The 27,461-nt window shown below is 35.6% G+C and overlaps 1 protein-coding gene across 1 annotated transcript in view; it reads right to left on the bottom strand.

The window, feature by feature from the left end:
• LOC149797580 (copper-transporting ATPase 1-like) overlaps positions 1-27,461 on the bottom strand; it is a 130,422-nt gene that overhangs the window by 94,272 nt on the left and 8,689 nt on the right. The window contains exon 2 of the mRNA XM_089962477.1: positions 2,332-2,454. Coding sequence (XP_089818603.1) covers positions 2,332-2,436 — 105 coding nt within the window. The 5' untranslated portion in view covers positions 2,437-2,454. The remainder of the gene's footprint in view (positions 1-2,331; positions 2,455-27,461) is intronic.

Below are 27,461 nucleotides of genomic sequence, written 5' to 3'. Positions count from 1 at the left end.
TACACATATTCTCCCTCTCCCTTTCCCTCCCTCCCCCTTACATATATGAATATATCTAAATATACAAAAATGCACACACAGGAAAAAGCATGTTTCTTTTTATAATGACTGTCCATCCAATATACAGTACTGTAGTCCCCCTCTTGAACAGGTTCCCTACCAGCGGCCACCAGCTGCTTATGGCCAGAATCCCTTGGCACTGACAAGTTTGTGTTCAAAAGTACCCCTCAAGAATGGCCACCCCTCTAACGCAACAAGCAGCCAGCATATTAGTACAAAAATGTAAAATGTTCCCCTCTCAAGCAGCCACTTTGTATTTCAAATGTGTCTGGAAACAATAATCAATTCATTTTGTGATGTAAGTAATCAGATTATCTCTATCGTCAATATATGTCTCCCGATGTCAGGTTTCTGTTACTGAAAGAATTGTTGACTAAAGTACATATAACACTAAGATTAATATCATATCACTGTCTATAAAAGCCGACGTTTACAGGAAATGGGATAGAGTTTTGTGCTTCACACATCTGTCAAGTTATTCTCTTTGATGATTACAACCAGACATAATTATCAAGATCATAATATGGTCAGCACAGGCTAAAAATAGATTTTGTGGATTAACACACACACAGAAATTAACCTTGAACAAAACAGGGTACCAGACAAAGACCGAAAAATCATGTGACAATACATTTATTGCTTCCTTTACGAAGAAGGCATTTCGTCCACTCTACAAAAGTTTTGTCTGCATAATTAAATCACATATGGTTAGCAACAACCGAATAAATCATTACCAAACATTAACAACATGTCATTCCGTAAACGAAGACATATTATTTTAGAAGAAAGTCGGTTGTTCTACTTGAGAACATCAAGTGTGGTGGGGAGGGGGAACTGAACAATTGTATGTAGAAAAGACATGAATAAAACAATTTTATGTTGAAAAGACTCAAATAAACAATGTCATAACTGATAAGGAGATTATTCAGCAGCAGTGGGAAAATGAAGCAAATAAAGAAAATTATGTATGTACATGTACCAAGATTTAAATGACATTTTTGAATGGCTTTGCAATGTTCATGACAACAATAACCACTAGCATGTCACGCTTATGTCAAGAATAAGAACTATTAATGTATATTCAGTTGAAATAAGTCTATTCTTAAGACAAAAAGAACCTTTCAATAATTTAATGTTAATGTGAAACGAAGATATTAAATGAAGATATTAAATGCTTTGAAGTATGTAGCTTTCTTACTATGTACATTACATATACTTACCACAAAAAATTTAGTCCACCTCTGGAAAGACCACCCGTCTTATAAGGCCACTTTCCCGGTGCAGAAGGGGTGGTGGTATAAGAGGGGGACCACTACATTACAAATGAAAATAATGGACTGGCCTAGGCATGCAGGATCGTGCCTGCTTGATCCATCATTTCACCATTATTGATGCACATTATTTCATCTCAGAAAATTCTTTTATTTAATTTTCACAGATTTTTTTAAAAAATGTTTCAGATGGCTTGTCAGGGATCTTTATTGATTAATTAATGCAGATATCACCTAGACAACTGAGGATTTTTGCCTGAAAGTAAAAGCTACTATAAAGTGCACAATGGAATAAACAAAAATGGCTTCATTTTCTCTCCTAAATACAAGCATAAGAACAACAAACTACATATTGGGCAAACAGAAATGATCAACCACAATATATATAACAAATGATGATATAAGTATGCACACATTTTTCTTTTTGCCTGGCACAAAATGTCACACATGAAAACTAATTTCACTTGGAACGATTTAAGCTTTGATGAATTACTTCCCTTTATTTTACTGAAGACTAATTTCCATACATTACACACACTTAGGAGCCATCTATTTAGTACATACGCATGGAGGGGAGGGTAACCCAAATGCATACGTTTGCGTATGGGGGGTCTACTGATAATGTATGTACGCATAGGAAATGGGGGGGGGGGTGACACCGCGATAATAATTTGTCTACATTGGCTTTCAAATGAGCCACAGTTAACACAGCTTTATTTCTCTGATGCAGCCAGACATTCAACGTCTGTGAACTATCTGTTTTATTTTACATGTTAATATTATTAATCCTTGATCATTTCTGTGTGGATCAATATAAGCTGTTCAATAGAATTTGGGAGAGGGGTGCGTCAAGCATATGTACGCAGGTGGGGGTGGTAAAAAAGAAAGCATGTGTACAGGGAGGGGGAGGGATCAAGCTTTGCCAGATTTTTGCATACTTACTAAATGGATGGCCCCTTATCTAATTTTCTCAACAAAGGTGCAGTACAGGCTTATTTACCTTAATGTCCCTGACTCCTTTCAATTTGCTGATCTTATTTTCAATGTTTGTCACACATGACTGGCACGTCATGCCCTGGATGTATATCACTGTCAACCGTTCCATTTCTTCCTCTTCTTCACTCTGTAATACAGTCAAGACAGCTGTTATGATTTCTGCCAAAAGGGCATTTTGGCAAGAAAAATATTTTTGCAACAGGCTGGCCACTAAATTAATTCATTATCATTACACTGAAAAATTTAGCAATTTTTCAAATAGAATCAGCAGTTTGTTGAGTCAAAATCAGAATTGGCGAAACTTTGAAATTTTTTTATTTATTGCTTGTCATTAACGGCTCGCAAAAGATATAAATAAAATTAACTAAACAGGTTGCATAAATGAGAACTATGAAAGACCCTTTCATTCAAAAAAATCTTTCTTTCATTTGATTTAAGACATATAATCTCTTCTATTTCTCATAACTGCAAACATTTATTTTCTCCCCAGGGTAAAGTAAATACTGTAATCAGGACACACAAAAAAGTGTTTCAGTTATGTGCACATAGTTATTCTTGTTTTAACATCATTTTCAACACAGACACCATGATCACCAGGTCTGAAGTCAGATGGACAACATTTTAATTTAGAAACAACTACAAATAAGAAATCATATGTCAATGCAACTTTCCATTGAGGTGTAGCAATAAAAAGATCTTGATTGCAGCTATGTTGCTGTACTGGATGCCAGATCAGCACTATTTTAATTTAGGTCGAACTGGATAGCACAAGAAGTCTTTGATGAGATCAATAGATCAATATCACAAGAAGTCTTTGATGAGATCAATAGATCTGTAGCACAAGACACAAGAAGTCTTTGGTGAGATCAATAGATAAATAGCACAAGAAGTTCTCAGTGAGATCAATAGATCAATAGCACAAGAAGTCTTTACTGAGATCAATAAATCAATAGCACAAGAAGTCTTTGGTGAGATCAATAGATGGAAACAATATCTTTCTCTGATTTATAATAAAAATCACCATCCAAGATATTATTTGAAAAAAAATATTATCTTCAGACAAAAGCAAAGAAAATATTTCAGCTCAAAAGAAAATCACAGCTTCCCTCAAAAAGACAAATGGCTATTACCTTATAAGATAAATTCGCTACGTGTAGAATAAAAGTTGTAAAAGTTCAAAAGGCTGTAAATAACTGGTAAGTGGAATGATTAAGCTTACACTATAGCTGACACCGTGTTTAAGACAATCTGCTGACATCAGATAGTCCATTGATAAAAAATAGAAAGAGTCAATTCAGAAGCTTACAATTTACTACAATACCAATATAGTAGACAGGGTAACTTTGAGTACGATACCGACATCCCATCAAAATATTTATCAGAGAGGGCCAGTAAAAATAAAACACTCATCAAATGATATAATATTTAGAAATCAAGAAAATTTTTAGACAGAAAACAAGTGTACTCCCAAAACTTGTAGGATGATTCAGAGTAATTCAAAGGAATGCATATGCTTAACACATTCACATATGATAATAAAAAAACTAAAACAACATAATATGTTCTTTGGTCGGGGGTTAAAATCTGAAATTTTGCCCAAATTTGTTTTACAACATTCCATTTGGCCACTGTGAAGGCATATATGACACAAGTCAAACATGTGACTAATGGATCATAAACATAATTATATTTTGTAATATTAACAATTAATTTGTGATCGATACAGCTGTTTTGTAAAACAAAGATAATTCTTTTAACTATTTTGTCATAAATAATGAAAACACTTTGTTAATATCATTAAAGTCATAACAAGATTCCTTGGGAATTTCTGTACTGTCCTTACTGAAGGAAATACCAACATACCAGTACAGTGAAAATGTATCACCAAAAAAAACAACATGGTAAACCAGTATACCCATAATAACATGCACCTCTATATATAATATGATTTAAGAGCACACTTGCAAAGTCCTGGCAATACAGTGCCAAGTATTAAAACAAAGGCATAACAAAATGTGAAGTAATGGAAATAAAATATAAATTAACACAATAAAACTGAAGAAAAGGGGCTAAAAATCCTGTATATTTGTAAGAGAAAAATCCTTTAAGGCTTGAAACAATATTGTACAGTTACTGGAATCAAGCAGTATTATTCACTTTTTTATCATAATGAACTTGGGGAGCTACAGTGGTAAATGCACTGGACTCATAACCAGATGGATGCAAGTTCGACTCCCACGATCACATCATCAGTGATCAGCTGCCATAATGTCCTTGGGCAGTGTACTTTACTTGCATCTGCATATAACCATCAAGGTGTTGCTGTGCCATAAATCACAAAAGGCAGATGTCATAATCATGTGACTGATATGCCATATATGCATGTTTGCATGCAAAACAACTGTGGACAGGAGAGATCTATTCAATTATACATAGAAGAAGCTGCTACTTGTAAACATGGGGGGGGGGGCACTGGAAGCCAAGTAATCTAGGATGCTCACCTTTACAGATCACCGACATCTCACCTCTATCCACATGGGTTCTAGTCTCAGTAACAGCCAGCTGAGATACGGTGTTAAACCCAAAACAGCAACATATCATGCAACAACAAATGGATCTACATGTTGTTTAATGTTGGGTGCACACGTACAATGAAAATGCAGTAATTACAATGGGGATCTCCTGTACGTAATCTTTATGTCTATTCCAATTGTCAGTGACTGCTGAGAAGTTGCTGTTGTTGTGGTTTTAACACCATTTTTCAACACATGCTAGGGCATCCAGTTAAACTGATGGAGGAAGAATCTGGGAAAACCCCAGGAAGAACCACTGACCCAATTGAAGCTCTTTAGAGATATAGCATCAGCCTTAGTTCTTTTTTACCATATAAACTCATCTGTAAGTTGGGTCAACCTGCAAACAACACAGACCTTGATCTGCAGGTCACAATCTATGTTGTTGGATCTCATGATGACTACTAACAAACTGTATAGACCCAGATCTGCTGCTGCATTATGTAATGGCACATCTGGGTCTGTGCACTTGAATACAACTTATATGTGAGTATATAACGTAATTAATTGTTTCAAGCCTTGTTAAACCTGTGCTAATGCAATAAATTTCTCAAATAAATCTTAAAAAGTTTCATTCATGTATATTACATACCATCTTCAATTTACTATGTGTTGGATTCAGCTGTAACCAGAACAAGATACAAATAGAATTAATTTTTAATTAATAAAATATATTAGTTTTCATTCATATTTCTACACTTCTATCAAGAACTGTTCACTACTTGAGTTTCTGAGGTCAGAATGAAATTATCTCAGTTCGGACCTAGCAATCCATAGTCACAGACACTACCAATAACCCATCTTGAACAGTGACAATTGAATTAAGTATAACCAATTTTCCCAATTCTTTTAATATGGGTTCAAAAATATCTATTCTTCACTCATCATGACAGGTAATAAGTGGTAAAACATTAATTTTTTTAAAAACGTCAAAATACAATGTATGCATTTTACAAATGCTAATGTCGTTATCATCAATTTTGAGGATATGAAATTTTACCTAAAATAAAACCACTTTCAGTCAAAATAGCAGTCATAATTAGGTGGTCTTTGCTTTTTCATAACACACATTACCCTTCCTGATTATATTTTTTTTTTAACACATTAACACCTGGCGACGAGTTTACGTGGCAGGTGGTAGTAGCCTACTGCTGAGATCTGTAGCATCAGTCATGTAAAATACACTAAAGTGGGTGGTATTATAGAAAGGTAGACAGATGTAGCTCTACAATGATACCAAATAATCTGGAAGTTCTAGTTGCACTACAAAATACAGAGGGAAAAACCTCATTTCTTGGACCCGATTTTTTTCCACACAAAATTTGCCTGTGGTTGGAATCCGATTTTGTGTCTGGATTTTAGACTTTTTGGTCTCAGATCTAAGGTAGACCAGTATGAACTGCAAACAGACAGATAAACCTTTGCAAAAAGTAAGATAAGATGGACATTTGGAATAAAGAGTGGTCTCAATACAAAAATAATGGGTCCATTAAGCAAAAAAAAACAAAAAACTCCTCCAACTTTTACCCTTCTACTCATGCGCAAGCCAAATAGCCAATGAAAAACCATGTTTCTAACACAACTAGGCATTAGGTTATTCAAAAATCTCCTGGAAGTTGATGTATTAGGATGTATTCAGAAATAGCTTTCAAAATGTGTTTCCTACTCGAATTTCAGGCGAAAATGACAAAAACCTCCAAGGGTTAATGTGTTAAATGGCTCTTTATACATTTTCATTGACACACTGACCAACTTGCCAAATAACACCCATAATTATTTCATTTTCACTGTCACATTGACCAATTTGCCAAACAAACACCCATAATTATTCCATTTTCATTGTCACTTTGACCAACTTGCCAAAAAACACCCATAATCATTTCATTTTCATTATCACGTTAACCAATTTGCAAAAAAAAACACCCACAATTATTTCATTTTCATTGTTTCCTTTCTTTCTAATATCCTTTTTCCTTTTTTCTGTTAATCTTCCTAACCTACTATTAAAAATTAATATTTTCTGATGTCCAACATCATGGTGAGGAAGCTTATGCAGTTATGACAGTAGGAAAACATTCTGAAAGAAAACTTGTGAAAAAGTTAAGCATATTATATAAAAGGATTACAATCAAATATTTTGGTGATTTGTTTTTCACTTCCTCCTACGACGACAACTATGTCCAAGTACACAATGTTAAGGTATTTCCACACAATACACGTACTTTTGAAAACCACATAACGAATAAGAATCTATGTATATTCCTCTATGTTGAAACAAGTTACGAATTTGTAACCACTCTGATTATCAAAAAAAACTATTACAATTCCCACCAGACAACAGTATAAATATACATGTATACAGGTACATCATGTGACATGCAGAATATTCAAGAACATTCAAGAGTTTTTTTATTGTTAGTTGCTGTTAGTCACACCCCTGATTACCTAATACACCATATATGCTAACAAAAAGTCAAATTACACTGATTTTTAAACACACAAGTCACAAGATCAGGGTCTGGTCAACTGGTTTTACTCAAGTTATTTAAGTGTATGATGCAAGTTCTGACTGGAATGATGCTGATCTGTAACTGCCATGGTTCCCTTGCGGACCTCATATTTAACTGAACTTGTATACAGGCATATATGGTGTATCAAATCCCCTTACAAAAGGTCTTATAATAAACCCTACAGGATAATGAAATCATGGCTGTCCACCCTAACTTAAGTAAATATTCAATGTTATCAGCTCCAAAATTTAAAACTTGTAAATAACACAGTATTAACTTAAAAGTATCAGTTTCACCACAGGCTAAGGGCTTTCTTTTACTTGGGATTCACAAACACTTGATTAAAGAAAAAGGATTCTCTGCATGATGTGAGCACTTAAAAACAGGTTATGAAATTATTTTTGCATTTCATTTCCTGAATTGTATGCATCCACAGCCTGTTGTATATCCTGTACATTGAACATTTATAAGTGCTGCTGCATGGGAATATCCTGGTTCAATTCAAAATATACATTTTATATGGGACCCTATGTTTCCTGCTTTAAAATCAGTATTCAAATACATTTGATATGAAATTGTTTAACTATCAACTTTTTGAATATCTTTAATTTTAAAGCCAACACAAAATTTTGTCCTTATCCTTTAAAACTAGAAAAAAAATGTCAATACACTAGAGTTCCCCACCCCAATAAAAGGGCTGTAACTCCAAAAAAAATTCCCCAACTTTAAAAGTCAAACATTTACTTGAAATATACATGGTTTCAATCAGTGATGTGCTTCAAAAGTTACTGATTAGAAATTAAGGGCAATTAAAAAAAATGAAAACTGAACTTGACCAAAGTCTTTTTAATATATAGCCTCATATTAATTTCATTTCGATCCATGAAATCCTACAAACGTTCTTGAGTGAAAACAAAATTGTCGAGCCATGTTCAAAATAACATAGAGCGCCATAACATTTTTTCTGCAAGAAGGTGAAAATCCAACCCAATCCTTGTGTAGTCCTGCAGTGTAAGATGCCTCCCCTGATACTCGTGTTTTTACATCACTGTCTTAAGGCAGTAAGACAGCAACCAAAAAAAAACACCAATTATCATGGGATACATCTTACATTGTAGGACTACTATCTCTGTGTACAGTGTAACACTAAATTTGATTTCAATTTAAGAAACCATTACAAGATTATTGGGAAATCAAAGTGAAGGTCAAGTTTGAAGTTAACCAGAAGTCATGTCTATGTAAATAAGTACATTACAAATCATTTAATAGCCTTTTTATGCAAAGTTTCTCCACTGCCTTGTGTCTTGTCTAATTGGATTGAGTTTTGAAAGTACTTCTGGTATGCATTAATAGGCTACTTTAAATTCTGTAGAGTCTCTGATTCGGCCAATGTGTATGTGAGAAAGCTTGCCAGTAGCTTCTTGTGGGTCAGTGGTTATTTCCAGGATTTTCCTGGGTTCTTCCTCCACCATTAATACTGGCCGCCATGTATAACCTATTGTGTGCTGAAAAATGGCTTTAAACCCTACAACAACAACAACTTTAAATTCTGACAGTTTGAAAGTTATTAATTTACCATGGACTGGAACACATTAGAATCAACCCTTACAACTAATCAGAACTGACAGTCAGCTGTTCACTGACGGTATATGCTATAAACAAGCAGCCCAAGTGGAACTGAGATATCAGACTGACAGTCAAATGCAAGGGCAGTTGGCCAGGATGTTTTCTGTGCCACTGATCGCATACATCGACTACATACAATTTACATCACCATTTTAAGGCTTCTATAGTCTTTCTTTCTTTTTTATCCATAACTAATGGCAAATCAGCATCATTTATCCCACATTGAAAGGTCCCTATACAGGGACACTGTGTCAAGGTTGGTCAATTCTGCTGAGCAGTGTTTTTTTAGACAAAGCTGTGCAAAAGTTTCTCTATTTGACAGTTACTGGATTGAAATCAACTGTATCAACGTTAACACCCTACATGTCATCGTGTCATCCTTATCTCTCTCTCTCTCTCTCAAATTTGGTGAAAATCAGTTGAGTGTTTATGGTGAGAAATGTTTATGTACTCTGGTATAGTGTCCATATCTGATGACAGAATGGCATCATTTGTATAAAATTAAAAGTTATTCATGCCAGTATGCCTTCATTCAAGATTGGTCAAAGTCTGTGCAGTGGTTCTGGAGGAGAATAATTTTTTTTTTTTTAAAGGTTAGTCTATACTTAGTATCATTTGTGCAGATTTTGAAACATCTTCATGCCAGAATGCTTTCTGCCAAATTTGGTAAACTTCTATTCAATCATTTTTGGTTAGAATTGCTTTGTCAATGTGTTTAGTAATGGTGGCCATATTTAACACATTAACCCCAAGCGACGACTTAACAGGGCAGGAGGTAGTAGCCTACTGCCAAGCTCTTAAGTGTCATAGTCATGCATATACACTAATGTGGGTGATATTATAGAAAAGTAGACAGATGTAGCTCTACACCAAATAATCTGGAAGTTCTAGTTGCACTACAAAATACAGATATAAAAAAAAAAAAATTTTTTGGACCCAACTTTTTTCTATCCAAAATTCGCCCGTGGTCGGAATCCAATTTTGTGTCCAGATTTTAGACTTTTTAGTCTCAGATCTAAGGCAAACCGGTATGAACTGCAAACAGACAGATGAGCCTTTGCAGAAAGTAGGATTATATGGGCATTTGGAATAAAGAGTGGTCTCCATACAAAAATAATGGCAAAAAAAAAAGAAATTAAAGAACTCCAACTTTTACCCTTCTGCTCATGCACGAGTCAAATAGCCAATGAAAAACAATGTTTCTAACACAACTAAGCAGTATGCTATTGAAAGATGACAGGGGATTTGGTGTTTTCAAGTCTATTCAGAAATAGCTTTCAAAAAGGTGTTTCCTACTGATTTTCAGGCGAAAATGACAAAGTTCCATGAGTTAATGTGTTAATGGTGAGTCAGCATCAGTTATAAAACCTAGAAGCACCTTAAAATCAGACTGCTTTCTCTTAACTTTGGTCAAATTCTGTTTAGTGGCTCTTGAGACCATTATGTGATTTATAGATGCACAAGCAGCTTGTCAGGCATTCAGGCCTAACGTCTGTCACCCATCTGACTGCCACGATTCTACCATATACAAATTTAAACCATCATACCATGTACATATTTCAACCAGTTTCCATTAAATTTTAAGAATGCACTAAATGCTTTGGTCTTAGATCAACTGCTTCATGACATAAACACTGCAGTCTCCCTGTTGCACTGATTCAATATAAATCATTTTCATCCCAAGATGATGTCATTTTAGTATAACAATATACTTTATAACAATTTTGTTCCTTTCATCTCCTGATGCTAGCATAGATTAAAATCAATGCCCTATTAGCATCAACATGAAATTCTTGTTCCAGTTTATTTATTTATATATTATTTATTTATTTGCTTCTTGATTGTGGAAAGTCACTTGTTCCATTTCTTCAATTTGTAGCTGATTTCAGTTAATTTTCAGTTTCTTCTGATTTATTTAGAAGAAACCAGTCATGTGGCCAGAGTGGTTAGAGTGTCCACCACAAATGCGGAAGATCGCGGGTTTGAACCCCAGCTGAGTCATGCCAAAGACATAGTAATGGTAATAGCAGCTACCGTGCTTGGTGCTCAGCATTAACAGGTTAGCGGACTGTTCGACCTGGTGTCAGGATAATGTGACTAGGTGGGACAAGATGCCCCAGTGATAGACATCACTATAAAATGCCACACTACAGATATTATAGTGTTATGACTGGAAATTTGTTAAAGCTATATTAAAAATCCAAATCTTATTCACACACACACACACACACACACACACACACATACATTTATTTAGAAGAAATGAATGAATGAATTTCTCCTTTCCCTGGGTCATTTATTCAGTTTTATTTTTTCTTTCTTTCTCTTCATATTTGTATTTATTTGCTCATTTATGCATAAGTGTAGCCATTTATGACATAATTTTGAATCTGACATTTCAGGACCCACGTGGCCAAGCGATCTAAAGTGCTCACCTTTACCAATCATTGATATCTGCCTGCACGGGTTCGAGTCTTAGGCTCAGCCAATGTCATCTTCACTGGCCAAGCTTCTGATGTGTTAAGCCTATCTACACCTTGGCAAATCGTTCAGATATTCCAGTACTTCGGGTCTGTGAATTCCAATCAAAATCAGGTTGTTCAAATTGGAACACTGTTCCTACAAGATCTAGACAAGTGGAGCACACAAATGGAATGGACTCTCAATAAATAAGCAATTTTCCAATGCAGGTCCATGTTTGCACAAATACATCCTTTCCCTCAATTACACATGTAATGGCTTCCCTCTGGTATATAGTCATACTTTCGATGTTAAACTTACAAAGTATCCTTTTGAAGCCAATTGCCTCCACCATTTTCAGCAGACCTACAATGCACCACTGTTGCACACTTTTGTTTAGTTGGCATTAAGTACTAATGGACACAACTCATGAAATCCAACAGATGTCACTGGGACAAAGCTCTGAAATATATGTATGATGTGCCAAGTTGTAGATATTGTTAACACATCAGAACCTTGGCTATCAAAGATGAGCCAATGTATGTGAAAATGCTGCCAGTAGCTTCCCTTGGATCAGTTGTTCTTATCAGGGTTTTCCTAAGGTTCTTCCTCCATCAGTTATATTGTCTGCCATATATAGCCTATCTTGCACTGAGAAATGACGTTAAACCCAACAGCAACAATAACAACACTACACTGCTATTTAAATTGGGATAACCACTTTTAGACAACTGAACCAACAGTTTTAACAAGACTGTAAGTAATGATTACTCAAGGTCACCCGTAGTATTTTTTAGTAGTTTCCAGATCTCGAACAATAAGTATCATGCAGAAAGTAGGTTCAGGCTAAAGTGATCATGACAACAAAATGTTGGCCCCCATTTCTAACTTAGATTTTCTTTTGTAATATTTAATTTTTAAATTTTAAAACTTTTAACTGGCATTACATAGCCTGTATTGTATTGACATACTGTTAAACTATATACATACAAACACACTGTAACAAGGTATAAAAGACATCAATTAAATTGAAACAGACTGATTTGCTTTATAGATATCAAAGTAGAGGTATGATAATAAGTTGATAAAATGCAGAGATTTATACTGCGTTTGTACTGTATTTGTTTTAAAATCATTGTTCTCAAACTGGGCTAGAGAAATTAATATTATCCACCCTTGGGAGCCGTAGCTTTGAAGTAACCTTGGAGTGGCAGTCAATAGTATAAAACAGTTCATACATAAGAAATAATTTACCTTAATACATCCCAATTCTCACATGATAAGAATGCAGCCTGTTCTCCACCAAACTAATTCCTATAATGACACGTACAAACACCTGAAGGGGGGAATAACCTATTACAATGAATAAGGTATAGACACTGAGGTCACTTAACACAGATTTTTCCATTAGCCAGCTGGGCCATCTAACAAGGAAATCACTGCAATGAAAATCAACTGGTCCTTAATCCAATTTAATAATCGCTTTACAACATTTAACTGGCCCTAGGGGGCTTTACCTATTACAATATTAACTAGAGCTCCTCAGAAACCTGCAAGCCATTAACCAGCAAGCTGGCATCTAGCTAATCAACCAATGTAATATGGAAAACATTTCCTGTTCCAGAATGACATCATCAGCAGCCATATTTGTGGTATGCTGGCAGATCTACCATTGATTTACCATTGAGTTTATATGGTGTTTGGAAGTTGAAATAAATTTGTTGAATCTCGATACAGTTACATAAAATACATACATACATCCAATGCAATTTCTATAAGTATCTATACTGAATTTGTAATTTATAAGCTGATTTTGCTTCAGTGTGTCTTGCTAAAAATGGTTAGTTTTGGTGGTCACATATAGGAGAAACTGCCAGGTTGTCCACTGTCCAGGAAAATGGGCAGAATATCGTCTGCTACTGACCTCATCAGGAAGTATAGTAAAACATATATGAGTGCACATAACACTGATTAAGTAGCATCATTTATTGGTGATGTGTGCTTAGTCATGAGGAAATATGGGCTTGTGTCTGCAGGCAAGGTGATGGGTGCCATTTACCCACAGACCTGGGTTCAAATCTCCATAGAGTACGAATTGAAAATTCTCTAACCTGTATGATAGTAAATAGTATATTATTTATATATAGTAGTGCCCATCAAGATCCATCACTGTACCATGTAAAAGAAATCTACTCGGTCATGAGCTAAATGCAAAAACTTGACCTAAGCCAAAAAAATGTGAACTGTTGGTTACCATGTCAAAGATGCATACAAATATCTAGTTCGATGATTCAAGCTTGAACAGAACTTGCAAATAAATTTGTCAAAAATTTATCCAATGTCAGCTGAAATATGTGTCACAGCAACTTAATTTAGTATGAAGGTGCATCAAAATGCATTCTCTCACCAAGTTTCATAAATCTAGCTATGACTATATATATATATATTTATTATATATATATATATATATATATATATATATATATATATATATATATATATATATATATATATATATATGATGCAATAAAATCTATCTGACCAAGAGCTAAAACCAAACTTAAAATGAGCTAGTAAATGTTAAATGTAGGTCAGTGACCATTTGTTGATGGGTGCAGATGTATTGATTATGCATACATCCATTATCTAGTTTGATGACTCTTGCGTGAACAGAGCTTAAGAAATACACTTAATACACAGAATTTAACCAAAGTCGATGAAACATTCAATATGGGTCATAGTGACCTTGTTTTAAAATGCACTCCTTCAACATGGATCCCCTCACAAAGTTTCATGATTCCCGATATGAACAGTAGGTAAACAGTGTGCAAAAAACTGAGCTACAGTTGAAAAACTTAACCAAGAATGTACAGCTAATGTATGTACAAACTTTTTTTTTTTTATTAACCCCGTAATAGGTTGACCACTGGGTCGGGGAACCATCCCAGGATCACCTTACAATCAAACATTTCTGGTTATCAGATAATCTAGGGATAATAAATATAATCTACAGAGAAAGTAAAAAAGAAACACACACACACACACACACACACGCATATACACATGCATATGGCACAAAATCTAGGTGACATGGCTTTTGTGATATTACAGTATTTTGTTCCTGTTTACCCTCAAGTCAGAGACAAGTTAAATGTTCATTGTTGAGGTCCATTTTTGAAGAAATTGGTCCTCTTTTTTATTTACCTTGGCAGTGTAATTTTCAATGTTCTTATGCATTGCAACTATTTGCTTAAAAGCAAAAATAGAAGGATTTTTCATATTGAATCTGCAAGTATAAATATAATATTTTGCCAAAATAAGCAGAAAATTACCCAAACTGTCCAGTTGTTCACTTCCTAAAAATGTTTCTTTTTTGGACAGATGTACAATATTTGGGCAAAAAGGTGCAAAAACTTCAATAAAACGGTACCAAAACTGTGATAATACTGCAGTCATAAAAGAGATGCTCAATACTTTCAGTTTCACTCTTACAGAAAGTACATTTGTTGTCATCAAATATGTTAATTCTTTTAAGAAAATCATTAGTAGCGATTATTCTATGGATTAATTTAAAGTTAAAAGAGATCAACTTGGTATCCTTGGTACAGCATTTTGCCCGGTTATATATATCAGACCACTCCTCACTACTTATATTTTTATTTAATACTTGCATCCAAGTTTCTTGCTTCACAGTGTGTTGCCTTTTAGCTTCCTGTAAAAGATCTTTGTAAATAAACTTGAGTGAATCTTGTTTTCGCAAGTTCGTTATTTTATCCTCCTGCTTATCAAAATTATTATGTACTAGGTGGTTTTTTATGGCATCTTTCCATGCTTTAGGAATTCTGGATATTAAGGAGAAGTATTTCAAGAAATCATCGCTTCCAGTTTTTTGTTTTATTATCTCAAAAGGTATTAAATTACCGTGAACATCTACTAGATCGTTCAGAATTTCAAAACCAGCTTCTGTCCAGGATTTGTATTGATAGATCATTTTAGGGGGGGACAAAATTTAAAATACTCATGGATAGATACTCGTTAGGATTTTGCGGTTCTTCTTTCCATTTAGATACTGCCAAAATTACATCTCTCCAAAAACTGTTTTTAATGAACTTACAAAATTCTTCTAATTTCCTTCTCTCTAAATTCCAAATATCCTTTTTATTTCTGAGTATAGTTGTATTGACTAAGTTCTGCCACGTTCCATTTTCCTTTTCCAGCAATCTTTTAACCCATCTTATCTTAATATACCTAATGAATGAAAATATGTGTATCATATTTAGTCCTCCCTCGTTTTCTGGGGAAACTAGTATATCACGTTTTATTCTCTCTACTTTTCCACCCCATACAAATTTAAATAACATGCGAATTAGTTCTGCTTCAACTTTTGCTGATGGGTTAGGAAGTGCTGAAAAAAGATGTATGAATATGGGCAGAACAAGAGTCTTTACAACAATTACTTTACCAACTATTGATAGATGTCTTTGACTCCAGCTTGCCAGTATTCGTTTTGCCTTTGTTAGTTTCTTCATATAATTGATTTCCACCATCTGTTGTAAATCTGGAGAAAATTCTATGCCAAGGAGTGTAAAGTTAGAAGAGGACCAAATTAGGCCCATTTCGGGACATATTCTTTCATTAGAAAATTTCCTGTTTCCAATCCAAATAGCTTTTGTTTTTGTTATGTTACATTTAAGTCCCGATAATAGAGAAAAACCTTGCAAGATATTCATAGTTGCTTCAAGAGAAAAACTAGATCCATCAAGAAGAATAAAAGCGTCATCGGCATACTGACCCAATTTATATTCACTGGCGTCAAAGATTACTCCCCGTACATCCACGTTTTGCTTTAAAGTTATAGCTAAAATCTCAACTCCAATGATAAACAAATAAGGTGCAAGGGGATCTCCTTGACGACATCCTCTTTCAAGTCTGAAAAAAGATGACATGTCCATTATTTATAACACAACTATTAGAGTCATTACAAAACAGTTTAAACCACTTACAAATGGAATCACCAAAATTAAAAGATTGTAGAGCTTCTTCTACAAAGATCCAGTTAATTGAGTCAAAGGCTTTTTCGAAATCTATTAACAATAATAAACCATATCTGTTTTCATTCTCAAGTTGGTCCATGATATCATATAATAGTCTGGTGTTTTCTCCAATGAATCTACCCTTCATATATCCTTTCTGAGTATCGCTGATTATTGATGGAAGAACCTTTTTAATCCTAGCTGCAATTGCTCCCGAAGCAATCTTATAATCAATATTTAAAAGTGATATAGGTCTCCAGTTTTTAAAATATCTTCTGTCTTTTTCCTCCTTTGGTAGACAGGTGATGACTCCTTGAGTCTGAAAATCTGAAAGTTTTCCTACAGTATATCCGTAATTTATTGATCTACATATAAATCCCCCCAGAGACTTCCAAAAGAATTTATAGAACTCTACAGTGAATCCATCCGAGCCAGGACTTTTTCCATTTTCCATCCGTTTTAGAGACATACCAAATTCATTAATTGTAAGCAGACCCTCGCATGATTCTCTTTCCTCTCGACTAAGTTTAATATTGTGATTAAAAAATCTATTTCGAGTTTCATGAATAGCCTCATCATCAAGCTGAGCAATTCTACTTTTGAACAATTCCATATAAAACTGTTTTTGTGCTTCTAAAATATCTATTTGGTCAGATATATTTGTCCCATCATCTAAAATAATTTCCTTTATTGTCTTATTAACATAGTTTCTTTTTTCAAGATTTAAAAAGTACTTTGTGCTTTTTTCCCCAAATTCATACCATCTAGCTTTAGATCTTAATATAACACCTTCTATGTATTTTTTCCTAGATTCCTCTAATTCTGTTTTTTTTCTCTCTAAATTTTCCAGAATTTCCTGTATGTACAAACTTAGCTTCCTTATCCCCTCCCCTGGATGTATATGTGCTATGAAACACACTCAAACTGCTGCTTTTAAGAACCTAAAGAATTAAGAATGGTTCAAATGCACTGAGGCTGTATATATGAATATGCCAACACCAAAACTGACATAAGCAACTATAGAACAACAGCTCTCCTCTGACTTGCATTAACATTCATTATACTCATTAACCACTTGTATTAAGAAACTAACCCCCTATCTAAAAGCTGTGATCCACGTTCCAAAAGCAATGAACCACTGCAATGACAAAACAGTTAACCAGTATATGACGTTTTATTCTTTGTGTACAAATCACAGCCATTCCCTTATGCTGAGGATCTCCAGTCTTAAATGTATACATACTTTACAAACCATTGGAGAGATAGCTGAATATTTTACACTGGTTTCATACTATCATACAAAGAGGAAGTGAGACTCCAACAGTACATGTAGTAATGACCTGGCCTCATAAAATGAATACCTGGTTGTACCAGGTATTATTAGTATGTCCGAAATTGGCCCTTTTGGCAATTCAGATTACATCACTTACTTACTGAACTAGAACCATGACCAAGGAGTTGGTCAGTGACAGTCATATTTGCACAAAAATCATCACACATTCTGGCACAAAATCAAGAACCACTGGCATATGCACATAGTCTACTGCTTAAGAGAAAAACTGGAACACACTGAACAAATTGTTTTTCACAATACACAAAGCACATTTAAAACCATGCTACAGCTATATTTAACAACAAAAGACCACTTTTAAGTCAGCCATCTGATGATTACTTACAGTTTGGAACTGTAGATGAAATAATGACATAATAGTACCAAAAATGCATAGGTACATACACCAGCTAATGTATTGATTGAAATTTTTCCTGTAAAACATTTGTCTCACTGAACAGAGGAGACCCAGATCTACTGTTTATACAAGCAGATCAGGATCTATGCTGTCCGTACAAACTTACAAAAATGCCCTTATTTTGGGGTACACCACAATTTTTTTAAAGATTTCACACTATTTCAGTTAAATTTTGTACAAGTTAAATTCACATTGCAACTTCAATGTTCATTTAATTTTATCACCAAGATAAAAAATGTGTCTGCTCTTCTCTGTGATACTGCAAGATGGACATGATAATTTGATACACAATGCACATTTTAGACTGATGACTATTATCATGCTTCCATCTGTGTGTGCGTGTGTGTATGTTTGACTTGGATTTTTAACAAAGCTTAAACAATATTTCTGTCTTATCACAATGATGTCTGCAGTGTGGCAGTTTTTACTGCTGTCAACCACTGGGGCATCATGCCACAGACATGTAGCGTGACGTCCCACCCAGGCACATTATCCTGACACCAGGCCGACAAGTCCTAACACTAACCTCTTAATGCTGAGCACCTAGCAAGGCAGCTGTTAATACCATTTTTAAAAGGGTTTTGGTAGGACTTGGCTAGAGTTCAAACTTGTAACCTCCTGCATCAAACTTCCATTTATAATTTGCTTATTTCAACTGCAAAAAAAAGAACACCACACAAAAGTACCAGTACTAGCTTACATCAACATAAACTTTTTACTTAACAAAAACTCGCTTTGTCAAAGAAAAATCACTTGAAGGGAATGCAGCTCTTTTAACTGAAAAGAATTTCCAGGAATCCAAGTTCTTAGTCTTAATCTTAACTACTGAGTACAATCTCTGATATTCAAGATAAACTCTAACATATCAAATTTTCTTTTAAAAAACTGCCCGAGTTAACATGCTCATAAGATACCTGAAGGTGTAGAACAAATAATTTGTATCATGTGGTCATGACCTTTAACTTGATATCAAAGAGAGAGAATAGTTTGATGTTTCTGAGACAGTGTCAAAATATACTTACCAGTATGTGCTAAATTTGGTCAAATCAATAATCAATATTAAGGTAGTAAGTGGCATCATTCAAGATATAGATTGTGGTATCATGCTGAAAAGCCAGTAAAACTAAAAATGCAACTCAAGATTTTTGACCTTAAGTGTCGGAGTGATGACTAACAATTTGTTCACTGAAATGCAACAAAAACAAAGTCCAGTCAAAATTCACTTGTACATGTACAAGTCACTGTCCTCATAAGCACAATGAAAAATGAAAGTGCAAAAAACAATCTTCAACTTGACTCCAACGTCTGGTTCTCAAAATTCCATTGCAAAAGTACAGATATGTTGATGGTTAGGTCTGCACCATTGACATTTAGCACTGGTTAGATAGTGTAAGAAGTTTTGGAGCAAATGTGATAATAATGAGATGGACAGACAGATGGTACAATAAAATCCCATGCGCAAATGTTGGGATAATCATAGACGAACTGAGGGACTTGTATTTACCACAGACCATATAAAATTTGATCTAATAGAAAAATTCATCTAATACAACTTGCCTATATGTACATGGCTTTCTGCAGGAGAAAAAAGTCAAAGGTAAAGTGGCAATAAGAGATAACCTGTATACATGCATAAGGCTAACACAAGCCTGATTTATCTCAAAATGCCATTTCCATTGAAATTCTTATAATTTGTACTTTAATTTTAAATTTAAGGTAGAATGTTGTTGTTGTTGTAGGTTTTAACGCCATTTTTCAGCATAAGATAGGCTATACATGGCGGCCAGTATTAATGGTGGCGGAAGAACCCGGGAAAACCCCGGAAAGAACCACCGACCCACGAGAAGCTACTGGCAAGCTTTCTCACATACCCACATTGGCTGAACCTGAGACTCGAACCCACGCAGACAGAGGTGAGATGGCAGTGATCCGTAACAGAGAACGCTTTAGACCACTCGGCCACTCGGGGCCCCAAGGTAGAATGTAATTGATGGTGGAAAATTAAGACATGATGGCAAGCATCTGTTCTGCATACATTTCACTGTGTTGCCCGCCATGTTTCATGATCTGAAGAAACCCTGATGTAAATGCATCAAGACCTTCAAGTCACCTTTATAGTATTTGGGGTGTGGGGGATAAAACTAAGTTCAATGATGTAATTACCTGTTGCAGTGGTGTACCTTACCCCTTCCGGACCAAAATTATCCTCATCCATATGATAAGAATTCATCCACCATAGGGTGACTTCCAGATAATTCACGACACTGCGCATGCCCAGTAGTCCCTGTCTTTTATCAATGACGTAAATATTTGGAGGACATCAGGGAATATGCAATTTCAGCACATTAAGTATTACCTAAGTAAAATTAGTTTTGCAGCCCATACCACCCACCCCCTACTACATTATTAATATCAGTAATATGTTACCTGTTGCTACTGCATGCCTGAATTTACCTGTTTGGTGGTAGACTTATGACCCCCAAAACTGGATAGGAAAAAGAAGGAAATACTCTCACTTACAATAGAAGTATCCACTACTTTAAGATGGCATTCAGTTGAGCCACTTTCTGCACCAAAATAATAGGCCCTATAGAAAAGTGCTTTAACTTATGCAAACCACAGAGATGATGCATAAGAAGAAGGACATGATGTCCTCCAAAGAGGAATGAGTTACAAAAGACATTAAGGCAGCAATTGTTTGAGCCGCATGAACTTTAAGCTTCATGAATGAAAGGTCCCTCTTGGTAAGTGACTGTTAATCTCTCTTGATCATCATAAAAAACTAACTCAAAATAGTACAAGCAGAAATATCAGCTAAGCCCTTCAGAGAAAGAAACGATACTTCCAACCCTTTTTTTCTCCCTTTAGAGGTTGCCAAACAGAACTGTAAAGCCCAAACTGGACATAAAAGTCGCTCTATATCATCCCCAGCTGAGGTAAAACCTTGTACAGAGATCTACATTGGGAGTGGAGCTACCAATTGTTGTTTTGTTGGTTTTTTTTTTTTTTAAACCTGGTGGACTGAAAAGTGTACTTAGCAACTTTTCTTGGAAACCTGTCATAGTGGAAAGATCATTTGAGATAAGTGAAACATGAAGGTGGAGAACCTGTGGGTTGATGTGTAGGAGAGAACTTTGCTTTGACAAAGGTTCCTCATCTGGGGCAATCTCCAAGACTTGTCTTCAAGCAGGTTGAGAAGATCATTAGAGCCACATAGGGGCTATCAAAATGAGCTGAGCAGTGGATGCTCTTGTTTTCTGAAAAGCTTGTGAGATTGTTCTGAAGAGTCGGAAGGTGCAATCAAATAGACAATCCCACTTCAGGTTGAAAACATCTACTGCCCTCATCACTCTGCTCTGGGATGGGGTAAACACTGTTTAGCAATGTCACAAACAAGTCCACTTATAGGTCTCCCCACCCCCAAGTCTAATCAGGGAAATCTACTATGGGTTGGTGAAGAGACCATTCTGTGATGACTGTCTTGCCAGTCTTGGACATGGTGAGTGAGTGACTGATTTGCATTTTTAACGTAGCTTTAACAATTTTTAATTCAAATCGCTATGATGTCTGCATTGTGGCAGTTTATAGTAACATCTAGCACTGGGGTCATAATGCTGCAGACATGTATCATGATGTCACATTATCCTGACACCAGACCAACCTGTCCTAACATACTCATAATGCTGAGTACCTAGCAAGGCAGCTGTTAGTACCATTTTTATAAGTCTTTAGTATGATGCAGCCAGGGTTCAAACCTGCAACCTGCCACATCCGAGGCAGATGCTCTAACCACTAGGCCACTGAACAGTCCTCTTGGACAGGCTTTCTGATTAAAAACAAAATCTTTCCACCAGGGATCTGACAAACTCAGAAAGTAATACCTTCAAAGGTTGCCCAGTGAAAGAGAATGCAAACATCTATGCCAAGAGAAGGGACATATGTGTCCCCTTGTTGCCTGAAACCATCACACTAACTTCTTCTTTGTTGATGCATCGTTGATGGGCTAAGAACACTGCCCTCATTTCCAAAATGTTAACAAGGGGTGCAGAATCTTCCCAGGTCAAAGCACCCTGAAGAACTGGTACTTCTAGTGCTAAATGTACACCCCACCCAGTATCTAATGCATTTATGAATAGATTGGAGTGGGGTTCGTGGGCATGCATGGGGATTCCAGCCTCAATTCGTCCACCAATTTAGCTGTGAGTTGTCAAAGGATCACTGTATGGTTTCCAATTTACAAGAAGGAGAAACTGGAGTGGTTGCAAGTGCAATCTGCCTGAGGGAAACAGATTTACCATGAAATAAAAGTTACCCAAAAGAATATAGCATATACATGCCAAGAACAAGGTCTGGCCTCTTGGTACTTCCAATTAGGCCACAATTCTGTTGACTCTGTCCTTCAGGACATGGAATAAACCTTTGTGTGGAAATTCATCCACATGTATAGGAAATCTTGAGTTAAAACCATTTCCGATTTCTCTAGGTGAGCTAAAAGGCCCAGTCTGGTCACTATGTACTAATAGTAAACCTGATCGTGTTTGTGATACTCTAAAATGGCCCTTGTGAACCAATCAGTCATCAAAAATACTGGAGGATAGGGATCCCCAGTGACCATAAGTGAACAGCAAGTACTCCAATAAAAACTCTGGGTGCAATGCTAGACCAAAAGGCATAACATAAAACTGGAAAATCTCCCCCATCCAAGCAAACCCAGAGGTACCTCATGTGAGGAGGAAAGATAGGGTTGTAAAAGCATCCTGAAATTAAATGGAGACCACCTAGACTCCATACTATGTCATTACTGACCAAAACTGTGTTCTCCTTCTTAAAGGGTTCCTCCTGACGAAATTTCTTTAAGGTGGAAAAGTCACTAATTTAAAAAAAAAAATGCACTTCCTTGAAAACTAGGAAAATTCTGAAGCAGAAATCCTGAAATTTGACACCCTCTCTTCTACAGAAGGGAATGAACCTCTTCATTTAATCACACCAGACTCAACCAGCCAAACTATATACAGGTCCTTACCAGAGGAGGAAGTTCCCACAACTGAAGCCTGTATCCTATGTTCATGATCAAAAAGACCTACCCATCTCCTGCTATGTTTCACCACCAAGCCTCTAAAAAGGACATTGTATGGCACCTATAATACTCAAAAGAAAGAGGGACACACTGCATGAAAGGAGCTAATCACCAGGGCTCCCAACCCCTTTAGTTGTTGTTGTTGTTATGGGGTTTAACGCCATTTTTCAGCACAAGATAGGCTATACATGGCAGCCGGTATTAATGGTGAAGGAAGAACCAGGGAAAACCCCGGAAAGAACCACCGACCCACGAGAAGCTGCTGGCAAGCTTTCTCACATATCCACATTGGCCGAGCCCGAGACTCAAACCCAAACCCCCTTTAGCAGGAAAGGGAGAAGGGTCGGAAAATTCCTTCCCTTGGCTGCTCTGGCAAACCCTGCAAGACAGCAACTGGCAAGGAGGGGATATCTGAATTTGTGTTGATTTTTGGACTAGGGCTGCATGGGTTTCAAGAACTTCACTGACTTATGTTGGGGCAGTCATAGCCCACTTTTTAACCAATTTTGACATTCCTGAAGTGGATACAAGGGATGAGTGCAGCCTGGTCACATGTGATTGTCCAATAATTGACAAATGAGAAAGTAAATGGATTGCATGAGTGACACTGAGATACATTATTTGTAATTTAAAAAGTAAGAGATTGAATCAGCCATGACAAGTAGAAATTAAAAATGGCAGACTAAAATCAAAAAGAACTGATTGCATTAAGTACCTTGTTTCTTTGATGATGCATGTGTGTTTGTGATTTGGATTTATACATTAGCTTTAACAATTTTTCAGTCATAACACTATGATATCTGCAGTATGCCAGTTAATACTGAGTTCTAGCACTGATGCATCATGCCACAGACATGTAGCATCATGTTCCACCCAGCTACATTATCCTGACACCAGACTGACCAGTCCTAACACTAATTTCTTAATGCTGAGAGCCAAGCAAGGCAAGTGCAAGTACTATCATGTTATGACTTGGATGTGGTTTAAACCTGCGACCTCCTGCATTTGAGGTCTTTGATGATGCAATAATGTCCATAAAAACTTGATGTAATTATTGATTTTAATTCATTCTCTATAAAACAGTTCAAGCTTCTTGTATACAAGCTAACTTTTTCATATTTGATCATTGCTAATATTACTGTTACACAGTGAACATTTTTCAATATTACTGATCATGTGACATTTCAATGTAATTAATATATGATCAAATTTATTTTGGTCTCCTTTTGACCTTTTGTTATAATTGTGTTTTTTGTGTTTGTTTCAATTTTCATTGATGCTTCTTGTGCTTTAAAATAAATGTAGATGAGTTTTTGAAGATTTTTTTCTCCATCTAGGTTCTCAGATTTAAGATTTTGACACAACCTTCCAATTCAGACACTTGAAATTTTCAGTTTCAAATACTAAAGGAAACCATTTCCTTCAAAAACTATATATCAGTTAAGTGTGTACAAAGAAATGAAGACACATGAATATGCATGCTAGTGTGAGACCCCCTTCCTCTTGTGTGTGTGTGATTAAGATTTTTAATGTAGCTTTAACAATTTTTCAGTCATATCGCTATGATGTCTGCAGTGCAACAGTTTATAGTGATGTCTAGCACTGGGGCATCATGCCGCAGACATGTAGCATGATGTCCCACACAGTCACATTATCCTGACACCAGGCCGACCAGTCCTAACACTAACCTCTTAATGCTGAGTGCCAAGCGAGGTAGCTGTTAGTACCATTTTTGTAAGTCTTTCGTATGACTCGGCTGGGGATCGAACCCACGACCGCCTGCATCTGAGGCGGACGCTCTAACCACTAGGCCACCAGAGTGGTCCTTCCTCTTGCTAAACTCTGCATAAATGATACATGTAAAGACTAAATTTTGGAATTATTATCTCAACAAAATTCAGGAAAGATCGCCACAAACTAATACAGCAAGGATAGAGGCAATAAATACCTACAAAAAGTCAGAAAAATTACCTTAAATTAAGTCACAACAAAAATGTTACCCTCAAGCCGGGGGGGAGGGGGGAAGGGGGTCTAAAAGGCATGTTTATTAGAATAAATGTTAACTTAAAAAGTACAAATCTCTCAAGAGCTAATTCTGACTTAAGAAAACACTTGAACTGAGGGTAAATAATAAAATTAATAACAATAATAATAATAATAATAAAGACTTTATTTTCAGAAAGTGACTCAATTAGTTACAAATGAGAAACAAATCTATCCTGAGGCCTTCTATCATGTAACATATAAGGCATGTTTACTGGAATAAATGTAACTTAAAAAGTTTTTAAAAAACTCTCAAGAGCTAATTCTGACCTCAGAAAACACTTGAACTGAGGGTAAATAATAATAATAATAATAATAATAATTGAAGCCTGCTATCATATACATACAAGATACAAGCTACACTCAGTATACACTGCACATATTAATGATGATGAATTCATAGTTATGATGTGAAGCCAAAGCATCTGTATCCTCTAATCATGGTAAAATTTGTAGAAAGGATGAGTACTGAGCATTATGCCAGTATCTTTTGGAATTCACCCTGTGGGAGGATGAATTCTCATCATACAGATGAGGGTAATTTCCATCTGGAAAGAGCAACAGATGTAACAGCAAAAACTATTACTAATATAAAGCAGCTAGTTTCTAATGACCCGTAACAACTTCCTGACATAATTCTGTGTAATGTTTTTTTAAATAAAAAATATCAGCTGGAACTTACCATTCCTAATCAAATGTATCAAAAGATCGTCAAAAGGTATACTGTCATTAGAAGCGTACAAGTAATTAAACACCAGAAGAAACTGGCCAAGGTAACATGCAGGTGGACAATGTATATTTGGTGATCATCTATCTACCTGTCATAGGTAAATCAACTTGTCAAAATGATAAATCTTCAAATTGACGAATATATCATGCCATATATACCCACTTATAAGTCAAGTCAAACTGCAAACAACAAAGATCCTGATCTGCCATAGCATAATGTGCCTGCAGATCTGGGTCTATACTGTTTGTTCTACTGATTATTCCTAACAAACTGCAGAGATCCAGAGCTGCTGGCACATTATGCACTGGCAGATCTGGGTCTGTACATAAGCATGTACATATGATACTGTACATTTCCTGTTAGCTCAATAGATGAATACCATGCATAATATTATGTCATCTAATGACTGTAACAAAAACCCTGCAGTTAAAACAAATACATTTACTTGCTGAAATATTCATATTATCATGTAAATAAACGTGCATATAATGAACTCTCTGGGGACAAACTAAAAGTGGTCATAGTACACTGGTGGTCTTTTTATACAGGTATGTGTCATTTAGAAAGATAGGAAGACTAAATGAAGGACAGATAACAAGAAGAACCAAGAGACACACTAAAATTATCTAAGTATAATAAGTGAAGTCCCTCAAAGGGTTAGAAACTACTGGCCAAAAAGAAATTCCAGGAATTCAAGTGAAGACCATTTTTTCCCAGTGCAGATTGTTGATGCCATCTCTGATATTGTTTAGTAGTAACAAGATTTTCAAATTAGCCACTATGGTGACCACACTGACTGTAAGATGAGCACAGTTTCCATTTAGGACTAATAGATAGACATCAATAAGTCTTTAGGTAAAAACCCAATGTTAATATGGCCATCCTGTTATGTATATTTAATTTATACAGTGTGTTTTATCTTTGTCTGTCACTGAGGTTAGAGATTTTGCTTACCTGACTCTTGTTATTTTTGCTTTCCTGATTTTTGTCATGATTCAAAGAAACAAACAAGATGTTTACTTGATTTACATTCACATCTTGACTTTGTTTATGAGATTATGATGGAATTTTCCATTAGAAATGGTCAGTTTCCAGATCACTGTGTTAGGTCATAGGTCTAATGAGAGTCTGTATACAAACACCAACTTGGTGAATACTTTTTGTAGTTGTGTTCAGACATAATTCTAAAGGAATTATTTAAATGATTTATGAGAATAACTATAGTGCTCATTGACTGGATTAACACAATACTTTATTGTGATACATAAAAACTAACATTACATCAACACATACAAGACTTGGTACATCAGCACATTCAAAAATATTGAAACTCA

This window comes from Sinohyriopsis cumingii, chromosome 6, assembly GCF_028554795.1.
Source record: "Sinohyriopsis cumingii isolate HCF-2022 chromosome 6, ASM2855479v2, whole genome shotgun sequence".
In the NCBI taxonomy this organism is placed as follows: Eukaryota; Metazoa; Mollusca; class Bivalvia; order Unionida; family Unionidae; genus Sinohyriopsis; species Sinohyriopsis cumingii.
The sequence above is the reverse complement of the archived record's forward strand: the minus strand, read 5'-3'. Positions and strand labels throughout refer to the sequence as shown.